General features: G+C 45.2%; 1 protein-coding gene and 1 non-coding gene across 2 annotated transcripts in view; both read left to right on the top strand.

Annotated features, from left to right (window-relative positions):
• Positions 1-8,365, top strand: part of LOC140302306 (uncharacterized) — a 42,084-nt gene extending 33,719 nt beyond the window's left edge. Inside the window, exons 27-28 of the mRNA XM_072381140.1 lie at positions 1,833-2,022; positions 7,820-8,365. Coding sequence (XP_072237241.1) covers positions 1,833-2,022; positions 7,820-8,029 — 400 coding nt within the window. The 3' untranslated portion in view covers positions 8,030-8,365. The remainder of the gene's footprint in view (positions 1-1,832; positions 2,023-7,819) is intronic.
• Positions 8,366-8,765: 400 nt separating this feature from the next.
• Positions 8,766-8,930, top strand: LOC140302677 (small nucleolar RNA snR44). Its single transcript, XR_011915123.1, has one exon. It is a non-coding gene; the product is annotated as a small nucleolar RNA snR44 (small nucleolar RNA).
• The last annotated feature ends 12,803 nt before the right edge of the window (positions 8,931-21,733 follow it).

The following is a 21,733-nucleotide window of genomic DNA, read 5'->3' as shown; positions in this document are numbered from 1 at the left end:
GAGAGGAGAAGGAGACAAGGAGAGAGGAGAGGAGAGAGAGGAGAGGAGAGGAGAGGAGAGGAGAGGAGAGGAGAGGAGAGGAGAGGAGACAAGGAGAGGTGAGGAGAGGAGAGGAGAGGAGAGGAGAGGAGAGGAGAGGAGAGGAGAGGAGAGGAGAGGAGAGGAGAGGAGAGGAGAGGAGAGGAGAGGAGAGGAGAGGAGACAAGGAGACAAGGAGAGAGGAGAGGAGAGGAGAGGAGAGGAGAGGAGAGGAGAGGAGAGGAGAGGAGAGGAGAGGAGAGGAGACAAGGAGAGGTGAGGAGAGGAGAGGAGAGGAGAGGAGAGGAGAGGAGAGGAGAGGAGAGGAGAGGAGACAAGGAGAGGAGAGGAGAGGAGAGGAGAGGAGAGAGAGAAGGAGAGGAGACAAGGAGAGGTGAGGAGAGGAGAGGAGAGAGAGGAGAGGTGAGGAGAGGGAGAGGAGAGGAGAGGTGAGGAGAGGAGAGGAGAGGAGAGGAGAGGAGACAAGGAGAGGTGAGGAGAGGAGAGGAGAGGAGAGGAGAGGAGAGGAGAGGAGAGGAGAGGAGAGGAGAGGAGAGGAGAGGAGAGGAGAGGAGAGGAGAGGAGAGGAGAGGAGATGTTACAGAACCAAGTTTAAACAGAACCCAGATGTTACAGAACCAAGTTTAAACAGAACCAAGTTTAAACAGAACCAAGTTTAAACAGAACCCAGATGTTACAGAACCCGTCCTGATGCTGATGACGTAACTTCTGGTGCTAAATAAAGAGAACGGTCTTCCATGTGAAAGTACCTTTTACCTTTAAATCAGACCAAGATGAATCTGTGGGCAGCACCACATGGAAACAGAACCGGTCTCCAGAACCACCCTCAATCATCACCATGAAATACTAAACAAGGAACCAGAAACAAACAAACTCATGAAACTCTTCAAACCTTTAAACTTATTCAGATGCTCCAGTTATTGATCAAGATCAATAAGACACAACAGCTGATCAAACAAACTGATCAATATTCTGTTATTTATGTTCAACAGTTTAAAAAGTGTCTTTAAAGTTCAGATGCAACATTTTATTCACTCCTGGGAATGCGGCCCGGTCTGGATCCAGGTCCTTCGCTGGTATTGATTATTACTGATAAACTGATCAAAGCTAAACTAAAGTTGGATTCTTTCTTCATGTGTTTGTTGCTTATTCCGGATTCTTTCAGATTATTTTTGTGTATTTTATCACCCGGACATCAGGGTCAGGCCTCATGCAGCAGCACCAGCTCAGTCTAGTTCTGGTCCAGTTTGTTTTCTCAAAGACTTGCTGGAAGTTAATCCAGAGGAGGTCATGTGACGTCAGACAAAGAGGTGACCCCTGATTGGACAGAGTGGGTGATGTCATCCTGCATAAGCAGGTCAGGTGACTCAGCAGGTCTGTCTTCTTATTTCTGAGTCTCAAAGAGAAATGACTGATCAATGGTGTGATCAGGAGCTGGATCAGGAGCTGGATCAGGAACCGGACCCATCCTGGACGTCAGGGTGAAGAATCCGGGGTTTCATCCCAACATTTAACCATTTAACGGGTCTGTTGGTGCTGCTTTGTGGGCGTCTTCCTCTGTCTGATCTGTCTTCTGTCCTGGACGGGATTAGCCTTGTCTAATCAGCTCAGGCCGGTCGTTCTACTTTGTTTATGAGAAGCAGGTCAGATCAGAGCTCCTCTTCAGTCAGACCGGGCTGCGACAGACCGGCTGCAGGTGCTGGAGGTGTGACCCCCCCGGGCTGAGATGTGGCGTTCGTACCTGTTCAGTTTCTGAAGCTTCCTCCTTTTACCACCTGACTGTGTTTGTGCAGGAAGATGCTGACCAAGGATAAGAAGCCGGAAGAGAAGGGGGCAGGGAGAGAGGGGGTGGAGGTCATCCCCCCACGACCGGACACCCCCAAACTGTTCAAGGCTGCTCTGAAGGTGACCGAGCAGGCCGGGATCGAAGGAACCTTTGCCAAGCTGAAGAAGGTGTACAAAGGGACTGACAGCGACCCCGAGGTAAGACAGCGAAGGGGAGGAAGAGAGGAAAGGAAACAAGGGGGGAGGGTGGGAGAGAAAGGAAAGAAGGGGGGAGGGTGGGGGAGAAAGGAAAGAAGGGGGGAGGGTGGGAGAGAAAGGAAAGAAGGGGAGAGGGTGGGGGAGAAAGGAAAGAAGGGGGGAGGGTGGGATAGAAAGGAAACAAGGGGGGAGGAAGAGAGGAAAGGAAACAAGGGGGGAGGGTGGGGGAGAAAGGAAAGAAGGGAGGAGGGTGGGGGAGAAAGGAAAGAAGGGGGGAGGGTGGGAGAGGGTGGGGGAGAAAGGAAACAAGGGGGGAGGGTGGGATAGAAAGGAAAGAAGGGGGGAGGAAGAGAGGAAAGGAAACAAGGGGGGAGGGTGGGGGAGAAAGGAAAGAAGGGGGGGAGGGTGGGAGAGAAAGGAAAGAAGGGGGGAGGAAGAGAGGAAAGGAAAGAAGGGGGGAGGGTGGGGGAGAAAGGAAAGAAGGGGGGAGGGTGGGGGAGAAAGGAAAGAAGGGGGGAGGGTGGGAGAGAAAGGAAAGAAGGGGAGAGGGTGGGGGAGAAAGGAAAGAAGGGGGGAGGGTGGGATAGAAAGGAAACAAGGGGGGAGGAAGAGAGGAAAGGAAACAAGGGGGGAGGGTGGGGGAGAAAGGAAAGAAGGGGGGAGGGTGGGAGAGAAAGGAAAGAAGGGGGGAGGAAGAGAGGAAAGGAAAGAAGGGGGGAGGGTGGGGGAGAAAGGAAAGAAGGGGGGAGGGTGGGAGAGAAAGGAAAGAAGGGGGGAGGAAGAGAGGAAAGGAAAGAAGGGGGGAGGGTGGGGGAGAAAGGAAAGAAGGGGGGAGGGTGGGGGAGAAAGGAAAGAAGGGGGGAGGGTGGGAGAGAAAGGAAAGAAGGGGAGAGGGTGGGGGAGAAAGGAAAGAAGGGGGGAGGGTGGGATAGAAAGGAAACAAGGGGGGAGGAAGAGAGGAAAGGAAACAAGGGGGGAGGGTGGGGGAGAAAGGAAAGAAGGGAGGAGGGTGGGGGAGAAAGGAAAGAAGGGGGGAGGGTGGGAGAGGGTGGGGGAGAAAGGAAACAAGGGGGGAGGGTGGGATAGAAAGGAAAGAAGGGGGGAGGAAGAGAGGAAAGGAAACAAGGGGGGAGGGTGGGGGAGAAAGGAAAGAAGGGGGGAGGGTGGGAGAGAAAGGAAAGAAGGGGGGAGGAAGAGAGGAAAGGAAACAAGGGGGGAGGGTGGGGGAGGGTGGGGGAGAAAGGAAACAAGGGGGGAGGGTGGGATAGAAAGGAAAGAAGGGGGGAGGAAGAGAGGAAAGGAAACAAGGGGGGAGGGTGGGGGAGAAAGGAAAGAAGGGGGGAGGGTGGGAGAGAAAGGAAAGAAGGGGGGGAGGAAGAGAGGAAAGGAAACAAGGGGGGAGGGTGGGGGAGGGTGGGGGAGAAAGGAAACAAGGGGGGAGGGTGGGATAGAAAGGAAAGAAGGGGGGAGGAAGAGAGGAAAGGAAACAAGGGGGGAGGGTGGGGGAGAAAGGAAAGAAGGGGGGAGGGTGGGGGAGAAAGGAAACAAGGAATTCTATAGGAAGAGAAGAAGAATGGATGCAAGGAATAAGGGACAGAGAGGAGGAGAGAAAGAAAAGCACGGAGGAAGTACAGATACAGGAAGGGAGGGAAGGAGGGAGGAAGTACAGAGAGAGGAAGGGAAGGAGGGAGGGAGGAAGTACAGATACAGGAAGGGAAGGGAAGGAGGGAGGGAGGAAGTACAGAGAGAGGAAGGGAAGGAGGGAGGGAGGAAGTACAGAGAGAGGAAGGGAAGGAGGGAGGGAGGAAGTACAGAGAGAGGAAGGGAAGGAGGGAGGGAGGAAGTACAGAGAGAGGAAGGGAAGGAGGGAGGGAGGAAGTACAGAGAGAGGAAGGGAAGGGGGGAGGGAGGAAGTACAGAGAGAGGAAGGGAAGGGAAGGAGGGAGGGAGGAAGTACAGAGAGAGGAAGGGAAGGAGGGAGGGAGGAAGTACAGAGAGAGGAAGGGAAGGAGGGAGGGAGGAAGTACAGAGAGAGGAAGGGAAGGAGGGAGGGAGGAAGTACAGAGAGAGGAAGGGAAGGGAGGGAGGGAGGAAGTACAGAGAGAGGAAGGGAAGGAGGGAGGGAGGAAGGAAGGAAACAGGAAAGAAAGAAAACACCAGTTGCTCAGAGAAAATCACACTGATGAGGCTCAGTGGTTGATGTAGATTCTACCCACCAGATTAGAACCGAAAAGGCTTTCAGATGAGAGATAAACATCTTAAAGAGATGAAACATTTAAAGAGATGAAACATTTTAAAGAGATGAAACATTTAAAGAGATGAAACATCTTAAAGAGATGAAACATTTAAAGAGATTAAACATTTAAAGAGATGAAACATTTAAAGAGATGAAACATTTTAAAGAGATGAAACATTTAAAGAGATGAAACATTTAAAGAGATGAAACATTTAAAGAGATGAAACATTTAAAGAGATTAAACATTTAAAGAGATGAAACATTTAAAGAGATGAAACATTTAAAGAGATGAAACATTTAAAGAGATGAAACATTTAAAGAGATGAAACATTTAAAGAGATGAAACATTTAAAGAGATGAAACATTTAAAGAGATGAAACATTTAAAGAGATGAAACATCTTAAAGAGATGAAACATTTAAAGAGATGAAACATTTAAAGAGATGAAACATTTAAAGAGATGAAACATTTAAAGAGATGAAACATTTAAAGAGATGAAACATTTAAAGAGATGAAACATTTTAAAGAGATGAAACATTTAAAGAGATGAAACATTTAAAGAGATGAAACATTTAAAGAGATGAAACATTTAAAGAGATGAAACATTTAAAGAGATTAAACATTTAAAGAGATGAAACATTTAAAGAGATTAAACATTTAAAGAGATGAAACATCTTAAAGAGATGAAACATTTAAAGAGATGAAACATTTAAAGAGATGAAACATTTAAAGAGATGAAACATTTAAAGAGATGAAACATCTTAAAGAGATGAAACATCTTAAAGAGATTAAACATTTAAAGAGATTAAACATTTAAAGAGATTAAACATTTAAAGAGATGAAACATTTTAAAGAGATGAAACATTTAAAGAGATGAAACATTTAAAGAGATGAAACATTTAAAGAGATGAAACATTTAAAGAGATGAAACATTTAAAGAGATTAAACATTTAAAGAGATGAAACATTTAAAGAGATGAAACATTTAAAGAGATGAAACATCTTAAAGAGATGAAACATCTTAAAGAGATTAAACATTTAAAGAGATTAAACATTTAAAGAGATTAAACATTTAAAGAGATTAAACATTTAAAGAGATGAAACATTTAAAGAGATTAAACATTTAAAGAGATGAAACATCTTAAAGAGATGAAACATTTAAAGAGATGAAACATTTAAAGAGATGAAACATTTAAAGAGATGAAACATCTTAAAGAGATGAAACATCTTAAAGAGATTAAACATTTAAAGAGATTAAACATTTAAAGAGATTAAACATTTAAAGAGATGAAACATTTTAAAGAGATGAAACATTTAAAGAGATGAAACATTTAAAGAGATGAAACATTTAAAGAGATGAAACATTTAAAGAGATTAAACATTTAAAGAGATGAAACATTTAAAGAGATGAAACATTTAAAGAGATGAAACATTTAAAGAGATGAAACATTTAAAGAGATTAAACATTTAAAGAGATGAAACATTTAAAGAGATTAAACATTTAAAGAGATGAAACATCTTAAAGAGATGAAACATTTAAAGAGATGAAACATTTAAAGAGATGAAACATTTAAAGAGATGAAACATTTAAAGAGATGAAACATTTAAAGAGATGAAACATCTTAAAGAGATGAAACATCTTAAAGAGATTAAACATTTAAAGAGATTAAACATTTAAAGAGATTAAACATCTTAAAGAGATGAAACATTTAAAGAGATTAAACATTTAAAGAGATGAAACATTTAAAGAGATGAAACATTTTAAAGAGATGAAACATTTAAAGAGATGAAACATTTAAAGAGATGAAACATTTAAAGAGATTAAACATTTAAAGAGATGAAACATCTTAAAGAGATGAAACATTTAAAGAGATGAAACATTTAAAGAGATGAAACATTTAAAGAGATGAAACATTTAAAGAGATTAAACATTTAAAGAGATGAAACATTTAAAGAGATTAAACATTTAAAGAGATGAAACATCTTAAAGAGATGAAACATTTAAAGAGATGAAACATCTTAAAGAGATGAAACATTTAAAGAGATGAAACATTTAAAGAGATGAAACATTTAAAGAGATGAAACATTTTAAAGAGATGAAACATTTAAAGAGATGAAACATTTAAAGAGATTAAACATCTTAAAGAGATGAAACATTTAAAGAGATGAAACATTTAAAGAGATTAAACATCTTAAAGAGATGAAACATTTAAAGAGATTAAACATTTAAAGAGATGAAACATTTAAAGAGATGAAACATTTAATGAGATGAAACATTTAAAGAGATGAAACATTTAAAGAGATGAAACATTTAAAGAGATGAAACATTTAAAGAGATGAAACATTTAATGAGATGAAACGTTTAAAGAGATGAAACATTTAAAGAGATGAAACATTTTAAAGAGATGAAACATTTAAAGAGATGAAACATTTAAAGAGATGAAACATTTAAAGAGATTAAACATTTAAAGAGATGAAACATCTTAAAGAGATGAAACATTTAAAGAGATGAAACATTTAAAGAGATGAAACATTTAAAGAGATGAAACATTTAAAGAGATTAAACATTTAAAGAGATGAAACATTTAAAGAGATTAAACATTTAAAGAGATGAAACATCTTAAAGAGATGAAACATTTAAAGAGATGAAACATCTTAAAGAGATGAAACATTTAAAGAGATGAAACATTTAAAGAGATGAAACATCTTAAAGAGATGAAACATTTAAAGAGATGAAACATTTAAAGAGATGAAACATTTAAAGAGATGAAACATTTAAAGAGATTAAACATTTAAAGAGATGAAACATCTTAAAGAGATGAAACATTTAAAGAGATGAAACATTTAAAGAGATGAAACATTTAAAGAGATGAAACATTTAAAGAGATGAAACATTTAAAGAGATGAAACATTTAAAGAGATTAAACATTTAAAGAGATGAAACATTTAAAGAGATTAAACATTTAAAGAGATGAAACATTTAAAGAGATGAAACATCTTAAAGAGATTAAACATTTAAAGAGATGAAACATTTAAAGAGATGAAACATTTAAAGAGATGAAACATCTTAAAGAGATGAAACATTTAAAGAGATGAAACATTTAAAGAGATGAAACATTTAAAGAGATGAAACATTTAAAGAGATGAAACATTTAAAGAGATGAAACATTTAAAGAGATTAAACATTTAAAGAGATGAAACATCTTAAAGAGATGAAACATTTAAAGAGATTAAACATTTAAAGAGATGAAACATCTTAAAGAGATGAAACATTTAAAGAGATGAAACATCATAAATTCCTCCCTTTCTTCCTTCCTTCCTCCTTTTTCTTCTTTCTGCCCTTTATTTTCCTTTCCTCTTCATCATTCCTCCATTTTCTACTCTTTGTCTTCTGCCGTCCTTTTCTCACTACATAACTCCTTTCCATTTGTTTCTTCCTTCACATCCACTCCTCCTTGCTTTCTTCTTTCCATCCTTTCTCTCTGTGTGATAAAAAAAAAAGGAGTAAGAAAAGAAGCTGAAGAAGAGTAACTTTCTCCTCCATCTGTATCTCTGTCCTTCAGGCTTCCTCCGCCATCACTCCGCTCCCGCCTCCTTCTCCGATGCACCGGCGCTCTCCCATCCCTCGGACTCAGCCGCCAGACGACGGAGACGAGTCCGTGGCGGAGACGGCCGACAGCTCAATGATCATCAGGATGACGCCACGGCGGGCAGGGGAGGAGCTTCTCTCTGTGGAGGTGGCTCAGAGGGGGCAGGAGAAGGAGGAGAAATGAGCTGACAAGGAGCTGCCGTCCTCCTCCTGCTTCATTTACAGCACGGAGTGGAACATCTTCCTCTGTCCTCGTTTTCCTTTCCCAATCATCCTGCGCTTCACTCATTTCTCTCTGACTTCTGCTTGTGAAAACTTTATTTTCACTCTGAGATGCTGAACAAAACTCCTCAGCAGTGTCTGCTCAGATAGATTACCGTAAGGTGCAGTACCGTCTTTGACCACATGTTCCAACCAATGCAACTCTGGGGGCGCTGTTTCGCCGATGTGAGAAAAGAAAAAATGGGGAAACTATTCAAATTAGGTGTTTGTTTAATAAGTGATCAGAGAAATTCAGAGTTCCCAGCTTCTGTCCTGCAGCTTTTGTGTTTCTAAGCATCATCACTGACTCTGTGTGTTCCTCACTGAGCTAATTAGCTTTTAGAAGCAGCCACATGTTGAATAGAGACTATGGACAGTAGACTTCAGAGCTGCTGTGTGACGCTTTCTTCATTTCTACTGATGTAAGCATGTCTCATATGTAAGTGGTTAGACTATAAATATGCAGCTCTGTAGCTCTCTGTTATTGATTTCATGATGATGATGTGTGAGGATCGACCTGTTTCCTGTTTCCACTGCTCAATAACTTCGTGTCCCACTGAGTTTTCAGGTCACCCAGGTTTTTAGGGTCAGGTTGAGGGTTTAATGTTATGTCAGTACAAAAGATCTCCTCACAGATGCTGCAGTTAATGAATTCACTGTGAAGGTGTAAAATGTGTGTGGGGCTGAATTAGTTCTGGCAAAAGCATTCAAATGAGTTCTTAACTAAAAGTCCTGCCTTTAAAGTCACCATGAAATCAAATTTGATGTGAAAATGTTTTTTATCTGGTAAAATTAGCTGAAAATTGACCTGTTCACCAAAATAACAAAAGTCATTTTGTTGGTGTTCGTATTCATTTGAAGTTTTTCATTTCCTGGAAAACTATGAAAAAGTGTTGACGACTCATCACGCTGCTAACTGAGCATCCGATCTACGGCTTTTTCCACATTTTAACTCCAGCGAGCCTCATGGAGCGGGATTCGGCCGCTTAATCTGACCAATCAGCATGAAGTGTGATTTTGTGAGAAGGGGCAGCTTTCCTAACTTCTATTTTTATAAGGAAATGTGTAAATATGCAGAAACACTGTTCCAGCTGTGTCCTGGAGACTTTAAAATTATGTCTAAGTAGAAATGTAACAAATAGTCTGAAAAGTAAAATATTCTTCTCCCTGTTGATGAATCTTCTGCTTCGTTCACACATGTTTTTTCATCTTTACTGAAACATGTATGTTTCAGTATGTTTCCCATGACCTCAGTGCATCTGTTTCATCCTCCACAGGTTTCTCACTTCTCTGAATCCGGTGATTGTTGCTCTGCTTTGTCTTATTTTGTGTTTAAATGTACAGAAAAGTCAGGTTTGTGGTTTTCATGGACAGGATCTGGAGGTGCAGTTGGGGAGAGGAGGGCGTCTGGTTTGTGAGCCTCAGGGTTACATCTCTGCTTTTTGCAGATGATGTGGTTCTGTCGGCTTCTTGTTGGATCGGGGCTTCGTCAGCAGTAATGAGGGCGCTGCTCCGGTCCGTTTGGTGAAGCTGAGCCGGAAGGAGAAGCTTTCAGGTTCCTGCTCCATCTTTGTTCCAACCCTCACCTGAGCTCACAGATCTGGGTTCTGACCCAAAGAAGGAGGTCGTGGATACAAGCGGCTGAAAGGAGTTTCCTTCAGAGGGGGGCGGGGCTCAGCCTCAGAGATAGGGGGAGGAGCTCCACCATCCGGGGGGGAGGAGCTCCACCATCCGAGGGGAGGAGCTCCACCATCCGGGGGGAGGGGCTCCACCATCCGGGGGGAGGGGCTCCACCATCCGGGGGGAGGGGCTCCACCATCCAGGGGAGGAGCTCCATCATCCAGGGGGAGGAGCTCCACCATCCGGGGGGGGGGAGCTCCACCATCCGAGGGGAGGGGCTCCACCATCCGAGGGGAGGAGCTCCACCATCCGGGGGGAGGAGCTCCACCATCCGAGGGGAGGAGCTCCACCATCCGGGGGAGGAGCTCCACCATCCAGGGGGAGGGGCTCCACCATCCGAGGGGAGGAGCTCCACCATCCAGGGGGAGGAGCTCCACCATCCGGGGGGGAGGAGCTCCACAATCCAGGGGAGGAGCTCCACCATCCAGGGGAGGAGCTCCACCATCCGGGGGGGAGGAGCTCCACCATCCGGGGGGAGGAGCTCCACCATCCGAGGGGAGGAGCTCCACCATCCGGGGGGAGGAGCTCCACCATCCGGGGGGGAGGAGCTCCACCATCCGGGGGGAGGGGCTCCACCATCCGGGGGAGGAGCTCCACCATCCAGGGGGAGGGGCTCCACCGTCCGGGGGGAGCTCCTCCCTCCGGGAGGAGCTCGGAGTAGAGCCGCTGCTCCTCCACATAGAAAGGAGTCAGCTGAGGTGGTTCCTCTGGTTCAGAGGCCCCGGGTCAGAACAAGAACTCACTGGAGGGATTATATATCCCATCAGACCTGGGAACGCCTCAGAATCCCCCAGGAGGAGCTGCAGAGTGCTGCTGGGGAGAGGGAGGTCTGGGTTTCCCTGCTGGACCCGTTGTTCTGACCCGACCTCAGATAAGAGGAAGATGATGGACGGATGTTAAGAAAAAAGCCTTTAAGGAACACATGACTGATAGTTGCTGCATCAAAGCATCATCCACACAGCCTGCACCCTTTGGGTAGTCTAACCCAGGGACACCCACATCCGGTCCTTGATCCACACCTGGTTCTGATCAATGCGTCATTAGCAGAAGAAAAACTTAATGGTCTTTTGACGAGGTCCATTTCATCTGAATCAGGTGCGTTGAACTTCTAAAACCTGCAGGACAGCGGCTCTTGATGACCGGATGTAGGAATCTCTGGTCTCAGTGAACCACATGGTACCTGCTTCTCATCGTCTAACAATGGGAATCACAAAGGAACCAGAACAGGAACCAGAACTGAGACACCAAAACGGAACCAGAACAGGAACTGGAACCAGAACAGGAACCAGAACAGGAACCAGAACTGAGACACCAAAATGGAACCAGGAACCAGAACAGGAACCAGAACTGAGACACCAAAACGGAACCAGGAACCAGAACAGGAACCAGAACTGAGACACCAAAACGGAACCAAAACGGAACCAGAACAGGAACGTGAGGATCTGGCAAAGACGGTGGAAGACCAGGGGGCCTAAACACAGAGAAGGACTGATTAGTGAAGGTTAGCAGCTGAGGTGAGTAAATGGAGCTAAACATGAAGACTGAGCAAACTATGAGTGAACTAGAAATAAAACAGAACTGAGACGAGACCTAAAGTAAAAAACATGAGAATAGCTTTAAAAAAACTAATTAGAGACCAGAACAGAAAATGGAGAGAACCTGATAACAAACCAATAACCCAAGAACACAAACCAGAGTGAAACAATGAACCCAGATACCCAAAAAATCATAAAGCATGACCCACAGGAAAATATATATCCCCCCATTTTATTCACAAAAGGCAAAGAAAAAGTTTCTGTAACGCTGGGCCCATAAGAGACGTCTTTAATTAAAGGCACCGACCAAAATGAGACAAAGTTAAACATATTTACAGGCTCATCAGGCCACAAAAGGGAAAAACAGAATCAAATAAACCACAAACCTATCAGCTGGGTGTTAGTAGCCTATAAGGAGGAGAAAGAAAACAATCCAAAGTCTGCCAGTCAAAGAGAAAAAGAAAACTTAAACATGACTAAAGTTTCTTTGAGCTCCTGGTTGTTGATGAAAAGATGAAAAGAAAAGGATGAGGGAACAAACTTTAAGACATTTTAGAGTTAATCTTTGTCTATTCATTGGTTTTGCTTTGGTTTCCTGTCAGAATACAACCTGCAAACCGTAAAACTGCAGTTAGACTCACTGACAAAGCGAATGTGTTCATTTGACCCGAGTTAGAAGCTCAGGAAGCTCAGAAAGCTGAGGAAGAACTCATTGTGTCGGCCAGAGTTTCAGAGGAAACACAGAAAAGTAGGAAAGGCGGGAAAACAGAAACAAAGCGAAGCAGGAAGCTGCTGATTACTGAGAGTAGAAGAAGAAAAGTGAAGCGCTGAATATCTGCTGGAGTTCCTGGAGCTGCTTTCCCTCCCAGTGATGTCATCATGATAAGATAAACTTTATTGAGCTCACAGTGGAGAAAGTTCACCGTTAAAAGTTCAGCAGCTTTAAGGTTTAAGGGCAGCTTAGATTTAAAATTATGCAGAAAATACAATATACAAAAAAATTGTATATAAAAGATGACAACATCAAATTTCAACAGATTATTGCACATTTTACAGATTATTGCACATATTACAGATTATTGCACATTTTACAGATTATTGCACATATTACAGATTATTGCACATGTTACAGATTATTGCACATATTACAGATTATTGCACATGTTACAGATTATTGCACATATTACAGATTATTGCACACGTTACAGTAGCAGCGAGTGGTTATGTGTGGTTTCAGTGCAGCTTTATACAGTCTGATTGAAGATGGAATAAAAAAACCTGCAGAAACGTTCCTTCTTACACTTAAATGTGCTTAAATGAATGAACGTGTGCCATAGCTCTGTTAGCTCATAGCTCTGTTAGCTCATAGCTCTGTTAGCTCATAGCTGCTGTTAGCTCATAGCTCTGTTAGCTCATAGCTCTGTTAGCTCATAGCTGCTGTTAGCTCATAGCTCTGTTAGCTCATAGCTGCTGTTATGTGGCTACTTGCAGCTATAGGAGAGCTAACGGAGGGATTTCTACACAGGCACTCTACTGGGACCACTTCATCCACACGCCCCCCTGCAGCACAGTTTATTCACTCCGGTAAGAACGTCCATCTTACTCAAAGTCGTCGTTCACGTTGTAAAAATCTGATAAATATCCTGCCATGTTGCACAAAACTATCAGCAGCAAACTCTGTGTGAAGTTAGCCGACTGTCACAGAGCACGGAGTGAATAAACTGTGCTGCAGGGGGGCGTGTGGATGAAGGGGTCCCAGTAGAGTGCCTGTGTAGAAATCCCTCCGTTAGCTCTCCTATAGCTGCAAGTAGCCACATAACAGCAGCTATGAGCTAACAGAGCTATGAGCTAACAGAGCTATGAGCTAACAGCAGCTATGAGCTAACAGAGCTATGAGCTAACAGAGCTATGAGCTAACAGAGCTATGAGCTAACAGCAGCTATGAGCTAACAGCAGCTATGAGCTAACAGAGCTATAGCACACGTTCATTCATTCATTCTTCTTAAAGTATTGGTGAAATAAAGACAGATAATGCCTTATTTAGAGGCTGCATCCTCTAAGCCCCGTTCACTCCGTTATATGGATCTCCAGTTATCTAAATATCTTCAGAAGGACGCCGACTTTCACCAAACTGTTCTCTGTGAGCAGATGAACGTATTTCATGCCAGAAATAAGGTTTAAAAATACTGGAGTTCCCCTTTAAGGCACTCACAGTCTGATGCAGAGGGGGCAGCCACAGACTGAGACGGCTCTTGAGGATTTGAGTGTAAATCTTCTGTGTGCCTGTAAAAAACATCAGTTTGTAGCTCTGTGTGAGTTAGTGAGTCTTCACTTCTTCACATTTGTTGGATAAACTTCACTCCTTTCAGGCTGATTGTCCAGATGGTGACGAAGAAAGTAGTTCAAATGTTTAGCTGCAGTTCCACTTTTGACCACACAGACTGGCATGTTGAAGCGGTGCAGCTCAGAGGGGGCGCTGTTTCACCCTCATATGAGGCCAAATAATTCTGCAGCATACCGAACATTAAGCACCACCTTTGGCTGCATTTCATGGACTCTGTCAGGGACTCTGTCATGGACTCTGTCATGGACTCTGTCATGGAAGCAGAGGCTGAGGATTCAAGGAAGACTCGCCTATCACCAGATCTGAGGTAGCTGAATAATAGGGATCCAGGGGTTTGTAAAAAAATCCTCCTGAGTTCCTTGAGACCCTGGATGTTGTTTCGCTGTCTTCGTTGATGTGCCCATTTAAGTTTTCTGGAGGTTTGGGACAGTTCTGGACTGATAGTTCTGGATTCCTCAGCTTCCACTGAGCACTGAATCAGCTCTTCACCCGTTTAAGGATGCTGGGGGAGTCCCAACCCATCCTCTGGTGTTGGTGGACTTGAATGGGGCTCCTGACCGAATCCTTCGAAGTATCCATTGGAAAGTGCTTCAGGAGAATGGGAATCAATCTCTTTGCTGTGGGCCAGTTGGTCCCTGCACCACCGGAGTCAGTGTTTGGACTTCTTTGTTGGAGGGCTGAAGCGGCTTGATGAGAATTGACACCTCCCGGTCTGAGACCTGAGGTCCTCTCTTGGAAAAGAGTGCAGAGTTCACTCTAAGTTGCCACAAATTATGGAATTTAAGTATCTCTACTGTGGAGAGAAAAAACTCCCTTTTAACAGGAAGAAACCTCCATCAGAACCAGAACCAGGAAGGGTCCATCTGCCTGGACCAGCTGGGGCTGAGAGGAGAGGAAAGAGGGGACAACAAGCAGCGTAACACCAGGCCAGAGACACCATGAGAATAAATCGTTTTTTTAAGCAGAGCTGGGAGAGTTTGGTTTATTTGGATAATATAAAGTTAATTTTCTGCTGCCTGCAACTGATTTTACAGCAGAATGAACGACTTTAAGCTGTTTTGTTTGATCTGAAATACTTTTCTCTGCTGTTTCTGGTGTTTTTCTGGGTGTTCTGCCTTTCTTCATGTGAGGCCACACAGATTCCTTCTGCTGTCTGCAGCATCTGTCGCAGGAATCATCGGATGTGGGCTGCTGCTGCTTCATGTTCGTGTTTCTGTGGGACGAACTGTAACTTTGAGGAATGCTGCTGGAATAACGAAAAGGAAAGGAAAGGTCACGGCAGCGACTCGTCATCTGAGCGTCCAGCAGAAATGTTTCAAACTGTTTCAGCGCTGGAGGAGGCGCTGATGTGGCTCACGTGTTCTCTGTGTGTTTGTGTGTGTGTCTGGCTTTCATCTGGATGAAGTGCAGGGATGCTGCCTTCAGGGTCTGCTTGTAAATCTTAGCTTTTCGTGACGAGCTGTTTGCAGTACCGCTTGTTTTTTTTTCTAGCTCCAAATTGATGCTTGAAAAGAGTCAAATTTTTAGTTGTTTTACATCAAATGAATATAGATTAGTTAGTTTTCCTCCAGATATTAGACTTTGTGTTGTTGGAAGATAAGTACGACATGTTTTCTGTAAATACTCAGTCACGGGTCGTGGTAATCATACAAATCTGATTTAAAAAAACAGAATTCTTCAGGAAAATCCAGATTTCAGGCCTCCTGCCATTTGATTTCACCTGGTGTGACAGAGCTTCCACTGTTGGAGGCTCATTAACTCACGTTTTATGAGTAAAGTCGTGAGAAAAGATTTGTTTCTGCACAGAAAACAAAACCTAAACTCTGGACTGAATCTGAAAAACATGCACAGGGTGTAAGGATACAAACAAATAGTTCCAGTCACATACATCATCAGCATGTTGATCACGCCCCAAACATGAACAAAGTGAGGACTCTTTGAAAAGCTGCTGTGATGTAACTCAGAGTCTTTGACAGGCTTTTCTTCTCAGCTTCGGGCCTTTATTGGCTTTTAAAAACTGAATAATGAGCTCAAACAACCGCAGAATGTTGTGTTAAAAGTAAGAAACACACACATGCAGGTGAGTAAAATCAGAGTGAAAAAGGTGGATAAATCCACTAAAAAAAGCCCAAAGAAGAAATGTTCTGAACATGAGCAGAAATCTCAAAGTCCAGGAGTTCATTTATCAGATTAATTTAATGCATCATTAGTCTAAACAGATGTTATGGTTTTAATACATTTAATACAGGAGATGGAAGACGTCTCCTGGAAATACTCCAGCTGTGCGTATCTGAGACTGATGTCACCCTGATGTGTTCGCATCACCTCAGAGTTTCTAAAAGCAGAATGGGAGGCAGAGCCTTCAGTTATCAGGCCCCTAAAAGCAGAATGGGAGGCAGAGCCTTCAGTTATCAGGCCCCTAAAAGCAGAATGGGAGGCAGAGCCTTCAGTTATCAGGCCCCTAAAAGCAGAATGGGAGGCAGAGCCTTCAGTTATCAGGCCCCTAAAAGCAGAATGGGAGGCAGAGCCTTCGGTTATCAGGCCCCTAAAAGCAGAATGGGAGGCAGAGCCTTCGGTTATCAGGCCCCTAAAAGCAGAATGGGAGGCAGAGCCTTCAGTTATCAGGCCCCTAAAAGCAGAATGGGAGGCAGAGCCTTCAGTTATCAGGCCCCTAAAAGCAGAATGGGAGGCAGAGCCTTCAGTTATCAGGCCCCTAAAAGCAGAATGGGAGGCAGAGCCTTCAGTTATCAGGCCCCTAAAAGCAGAATGGGAGGCAGAGCCTTCAGTTATCAGGCCCCTAAAAGCAGAATGGGAGGCAGAGCCTTCAGTTATCAGGCCCCTAAAAGCAGAATGGGAGGCAGAGCCTTCAGTTATCAGGCCCCTAAAAGCAGAATGGGAGGCAGAGCCTTCAGTTATCAGGCCCCTAAAAGCAGAATGGGAGGCAGAGCCTTCAGTTATCAGGCCCCTAAAAGCAGAATGGGAGGCAGAGCCTTCAGTTATCAGGCCCCTAAAAGCAGAATGGGAGGCAGAGCCTTCAGTTATCAGGCCCCTCTCTGTGGAACCAGCTGCCAGTTTGGCTTCAGGAAGCAGACACCCTCTCTACCTTTAAGATCAGGCTTTAAGGTTTTTTCTCTCCACAGTCGCCTCGTGCAGCTCAGGACGGGGGATTGGATCAGAGAGAAGCTTCAGTGCGATCTGTTGTAATAGAAACTGTTTTAACAGGCTCTGTATGAATGGACTAATTTGGAATTGAATGAATTAGAATCAGTTGGATTGAGCTGGACTTTATCTCTAAAGTACCTGAGATTTGTTGTAATTTGGCGCTTCGTAGATAAAACTGAGTCACAGTGAGTTCAGGTTCAGATGATGAGCTCAGCAACATAAAGGTGATGGTTTGGAGCTACTTATGAACTGTTTACGTTATTGTCTCTGAATTCTGGGACTATTCTGAGCAAAGCTTCCCACAGATGTTGTTCCTGAGCTCACAGTTTAGCAGCAGCAGGGAGAGTCTGAAGCCACAGTCCTGCTTTCAGATGGATGTCAAACTCCGGTCCTGGAGGGCCGCTGTCCTGCAGGTTTTAGACGTTTCCCTGCTTCAACGCACCTGATTCAGATTAAATTAATCTCTTCAAAAGATTGTTGCATTCTGCACAAACCAGCTGATGAGGCATTGATCTGAATCAGGTGAGTTGGAAGCATCTAAAACCTGCAGGACAGCGGCCCTCCAGGACCGGAGTTTGACATCCCTGCTCCACATCCTTCCAGCTCGCTGCTGTCAGTCTCTTTGGACAGAGCTCCCTCAGCCCTACAAACGGCCCGATTAATGCCGGGTCGCAGGGAAGAGCGTGGCCGGTACTCAGGGACCACGTCATGTGATAAACATCATGTGATGAAAGCTGCCAGAGTGTCTGAATCAGACGGGCCATCAGGGGTGGAATAGAATGGAAAAGTTCTCACTCAGGTTAGTTTTAGTTTCTGCAGTGCTGGAATCTAAGCATGAAGATGTAATCTGATCATGTTTAAATTCAATGTTCTGAATGCTGAGGCTGATGTAAAGGAGCAGAACTTTGTGTGGAGGAGGGAGTCATCTCCCCTTAAATGAAGCCCAGAACAGCTCGATAAAGAACATCAGCTGGTTCCCTGGAGTCAGCAGCATGAGCCGGTGCTGGTTCTGGTTCTGATAAACTGGCCCAGAGGCACCAGGAAGGTTTGAATCCCAGCGAGACTTTTTATTCGGGCTTTCCTGGTGAAATCTGGGCTGAATGTGAACATTTAAGCGTCTTCAGAACTGATGAACATAAGTCTTCAGAGTTCTTCTCCTTCTTCTTCTTCTTCTTTGATTTTTAATGGCAGCTGGCATCCTTGGTGTTGCACTGAGTTCATCTTTATTTCATGACATCAGTTCAATGAACATGACTTTAAACGCAGGGAAGAGTTTTATCTCAGCAGCGGTTAAAAAGCTAAAAGATAAACCGGCTCAGAGGCTTATGAAAAGCAGAACTCTCTCTCGTGTTTTGGGGTATTTATGAAATCCCTTTTGGACAGAAGGGTAATATTTGGACTCCTGTTTTTCATGTGACCCACAGCTGCGTCCCGCCCTCATCTCTATAAAAGCCCATTTTTCCGCCCATGCGCAAACTTCCACACGTCCGACGGTCCGTGAAGGCAGCACCGCCAGTTCTTGACTTTGCTCAGAGGAGAGCTGCACAAACACGCAAAGTGTGCGCTGCTGCCGCTGAGTTTCACCGTGAAACGTCGGCCTGACAGCGGAGGAGGAGGAGGAAGAGGAAGAGGAGGAAGAAGAGGAAGAAGAGGAAGAAGAGGCGCTGCTCGGCACCGGGAGGTAAGGAAAGTCCGCTTCAAACTTCGTGGCTCCTCCGGTGTGTCTCCGGTGTGTCTCCGGTGTGTCTCCGGTGTGTTTTCGGTGTGTCTCCGGTGTGTCTCCGGTGTGTCTCCGGTGTGTGTCCGGTGTGTTTTCGGTGTGTCTCCGGTGTGTTTTCGGTGTGTCTCCGGTGTGTTTTCGGAGCAGCCCGGTGAACCAGCGGTTTCCCCGCGGCCCGCCGCCTCTTTTCATGCGGCTCCAGCAGCTTCCATCGCTTCAAAGCTCTTTTCTTCCTCAGCGGTTTTCACAGGAACAAAAGAGCCGCGGCCTCACCTGGCCGACGCTGCAGACGCTCCACGTGCTCGTTTCCATGGTGACGGTGACGGCAGGGCTGCCAGCTGTCAATACTTTCTGATCAATACAGATGAAAACAGATACAGAGATACGTCATCAGGGTTTCTGTCAGTCACAGTTCAGCAGCTGCAGAGCTTCAAACCGAAAGCTGCAAAGTTTAAAAGTTTAAGAGTTTTTAGTCCACAGACTGCTGATCACATGACCTCTGGCCCTGATCACATGACCTCTGGCCCTGATCACATGACCTCTGGCCCTGACCACATGACCTCAGGGTCTCTGATGTGTCCCTGCAGAGCTCCAAAGGTCCAAACCAGGACCTTAAGGTGGACTCTGGGGTTGATGGTGGGACTCAGAAGCCTTGCAGCAGCGTTCTGAGCAACCTGCAGACGTCCCAAAGAGTTTTAATCCCAAAGATCCAGAGCTGGTGGAATAAATGCAGGAAGAAGAGTTTCCAGCTCAGAGCGGGACTCAAATATTTCTGAAGAGATAAAAACAGGAGAAGCAGAGATTTGACACGAGCATCCAAAGAGAAAGCTGAGAGGAAAGTTAGCTGAAAGGTTCCTGATGTTAGATTTATCAGAAGAAGCAGGAGGACCCAGAGTTTCCCTGACCTCTGACCTCTGAGTTGTTGTTAGCATCAACAGGGCGTCTCACCAGGTGAGTGTTCACACCTGTGCTGCTGCAGCATCTGCTGCATCTGCTGCATCTGCTGCTGTCCCCACTTCTCAAACTCCAGATGCTTTACAGATGTTGGGTTTGATGATGGACTGTAAACCGTGTTTTCTGTTTTCTTTCTTTAAAACAAAACCACAAAGAAATGATTAAAAACTGTTTGTTTTTTCTATTTGAGCAACAAAATGAAAAAAAGCGTCTTTTCCACCGTATAAATGTCCAACAGGTCTTTGCTCTGTAGGCTCCTCCCACCGGCCCCCCCTCAGTCATAGGGACACCCTGACAGGATCCCTCTGACGTTACCTGCTCTGTAGCAGCTGTTTGAGCAGCTGTTTGTGCATCTGAGCCACGTTTCTCCCCCTGGGCTGGATGCCTCTGTCTGAGACGCTGAAATGAGACGTTAAGGCAGCGTTCGTGACCCCAAACTGTGACCTTTTGTGTTTAATCATGCGTTTAATGATGTGTTGAAGCTGAGAAATGTGCTGCTGAAACGTCACAGCAGATAAAAGTGGATAAATTGGTTTTATATTTGAGCTGATTCATGTTTGGATGTGGAACAGCTGCAGCTTCGCCTCTCTGAGCTGCGTTTGGGTCACATGAGGAGCTGCAGCCGGGTCCTGGCGCTGCTTTCAGACCCAGGCAGAACCGACCCGGTGGCGTAGCGGTTGGCGGTGGCAGTAAACCCGTCCGGCTCTCAGACAGCAGACGGGGGGGCAGGTTTTTCCCTCCCTGTGAGGACCTGGAGGCGGCGGCGCTCCCTGACTTCCTGTCCCTGCAGCCGTGGCGGAGTCATCTCCGTAACATCGGTGTCTGCAGGCGGCCGGCCTGCAGGGCGGGTCTGCTCTCTGACCGCTGCAGCTCAACACGACTATAAATAACTTCTGGCTGCAGCCACATCAGAGGAAGTCTCGTCACACTTCAGACGTGGAACAGACGGAGCCTTTGGGTTTTTTAACCCTCCAGCTCCCAGTTTTCTTCTTCTGGCTCCTCCTCAGGAGCTTTGAGGCGGAGCGTCGCTCCTTTCTGCTTCAGTGAGTCAGTTTAACGCCTCAGACTCATTCAGTTTTATACAACAGAAGAAGAAACGGAAACTTTGGAGGCTGTGGGAAGGGGCTGGAAAAACTGAGTGTCTGCAGAGGCTCTGTGGAGGCAGCGGCTGCTGAAACATCCCATAAACTGCTGTGACTCCGGCTGCTGAAACATCCCATAAACCGCTGTGACTCCGGCTGCTGAAACATCCCATAAACTGCTGTGACTCCAGCTGCTGGAACATCCCATAAACTGCTGTGACTCCAGCTGCTGAAACATCCCATAAACTGCTGTGACTCCGGCTGCTGAAACATCCCATAAACTGCCGTGACTCCGGCTGCTGGAACATCCCATAAACTGCTGTGACTCCAGCTGCTGAAACATCCCATAAACTGCCGTGACTCCGGCTGCTGAAACATCCCATAAACTGCCGTGACTCCGGCTGCTGAAACATCCCATAAACTGCCGTGACTCCGGCTGCTGAAACATCCCATAAACTGCCGTGACTCCGGCTGCTGAAACATCCCATAAACTGCCGTGACTCCGGCTGCTGAAACATCCCATAAACTGCTGTGACTCCGGCTGCTGAAACATCCCATAAACCGCTGTGACTCCGGCTGCTGAAACATCCCATAAACTGCTGTGACTCCGGCTGCTGAAACATCCCATAAACTGCCGTGACTCCGGCTGCTGAAACATCCCATAAACTGCTGTGACTCTGGCTGCTGAAACATCCCATAAACTGCTGTGACTCTGGCTGCTGAAACATCCCATAAACTGCTGTGACTCCGGCTGCTGAAACATCCCATAAACTGCTGTGACTCTGGCTGCTGAAACATCCCATAAACTGCTGTGACTCTGGCTGCTGAAACATCCCATAAACTGCTGTGACTCTGGCTGCTGAAACATCCCATAAACTGCTGTGACTCCGGCTGCTGAAACATCCCATAAACCGCTGTGACTCCGGCTGCTGAAACATCCCATAAACTGCTGTGACTCCGGCTGATGAAACATCCCATAAACCGCTGTGACTCCGGCTGCTGAAACATCCCATAAACTGCTGTGACTCCGGCTGCTGAAACATCCCATAAACTGCCGTGACTCCGGCTGCTGAAACATCCCATAAACTGCCGTGACTCCGGCTGCTGAAACATCCCATAAACTGCCGTGACTCCGGCTGCTGAAACATCC

This window comes from Leuresthes tenuis, unplaced genomic scaffold, assembly GCF_036924035.1.
Source record: "Leuresthes tenuis unplaced genomic scaffold, fLeuTen1.0.hap1 SCAF_2, whole genome shotgun sequence".
NCBI lineage: Eukaryota > Metazoa > Chordata > Actinopteri > Atheriniformes > Atherinopsidae > Leuresthes > Leuresthes tenuis.
The sequence above is the reverse complement of the archived record's forward strand: the minus strand, read 5'-3'. Positions and strand labels throughout refer to the sequence as shown.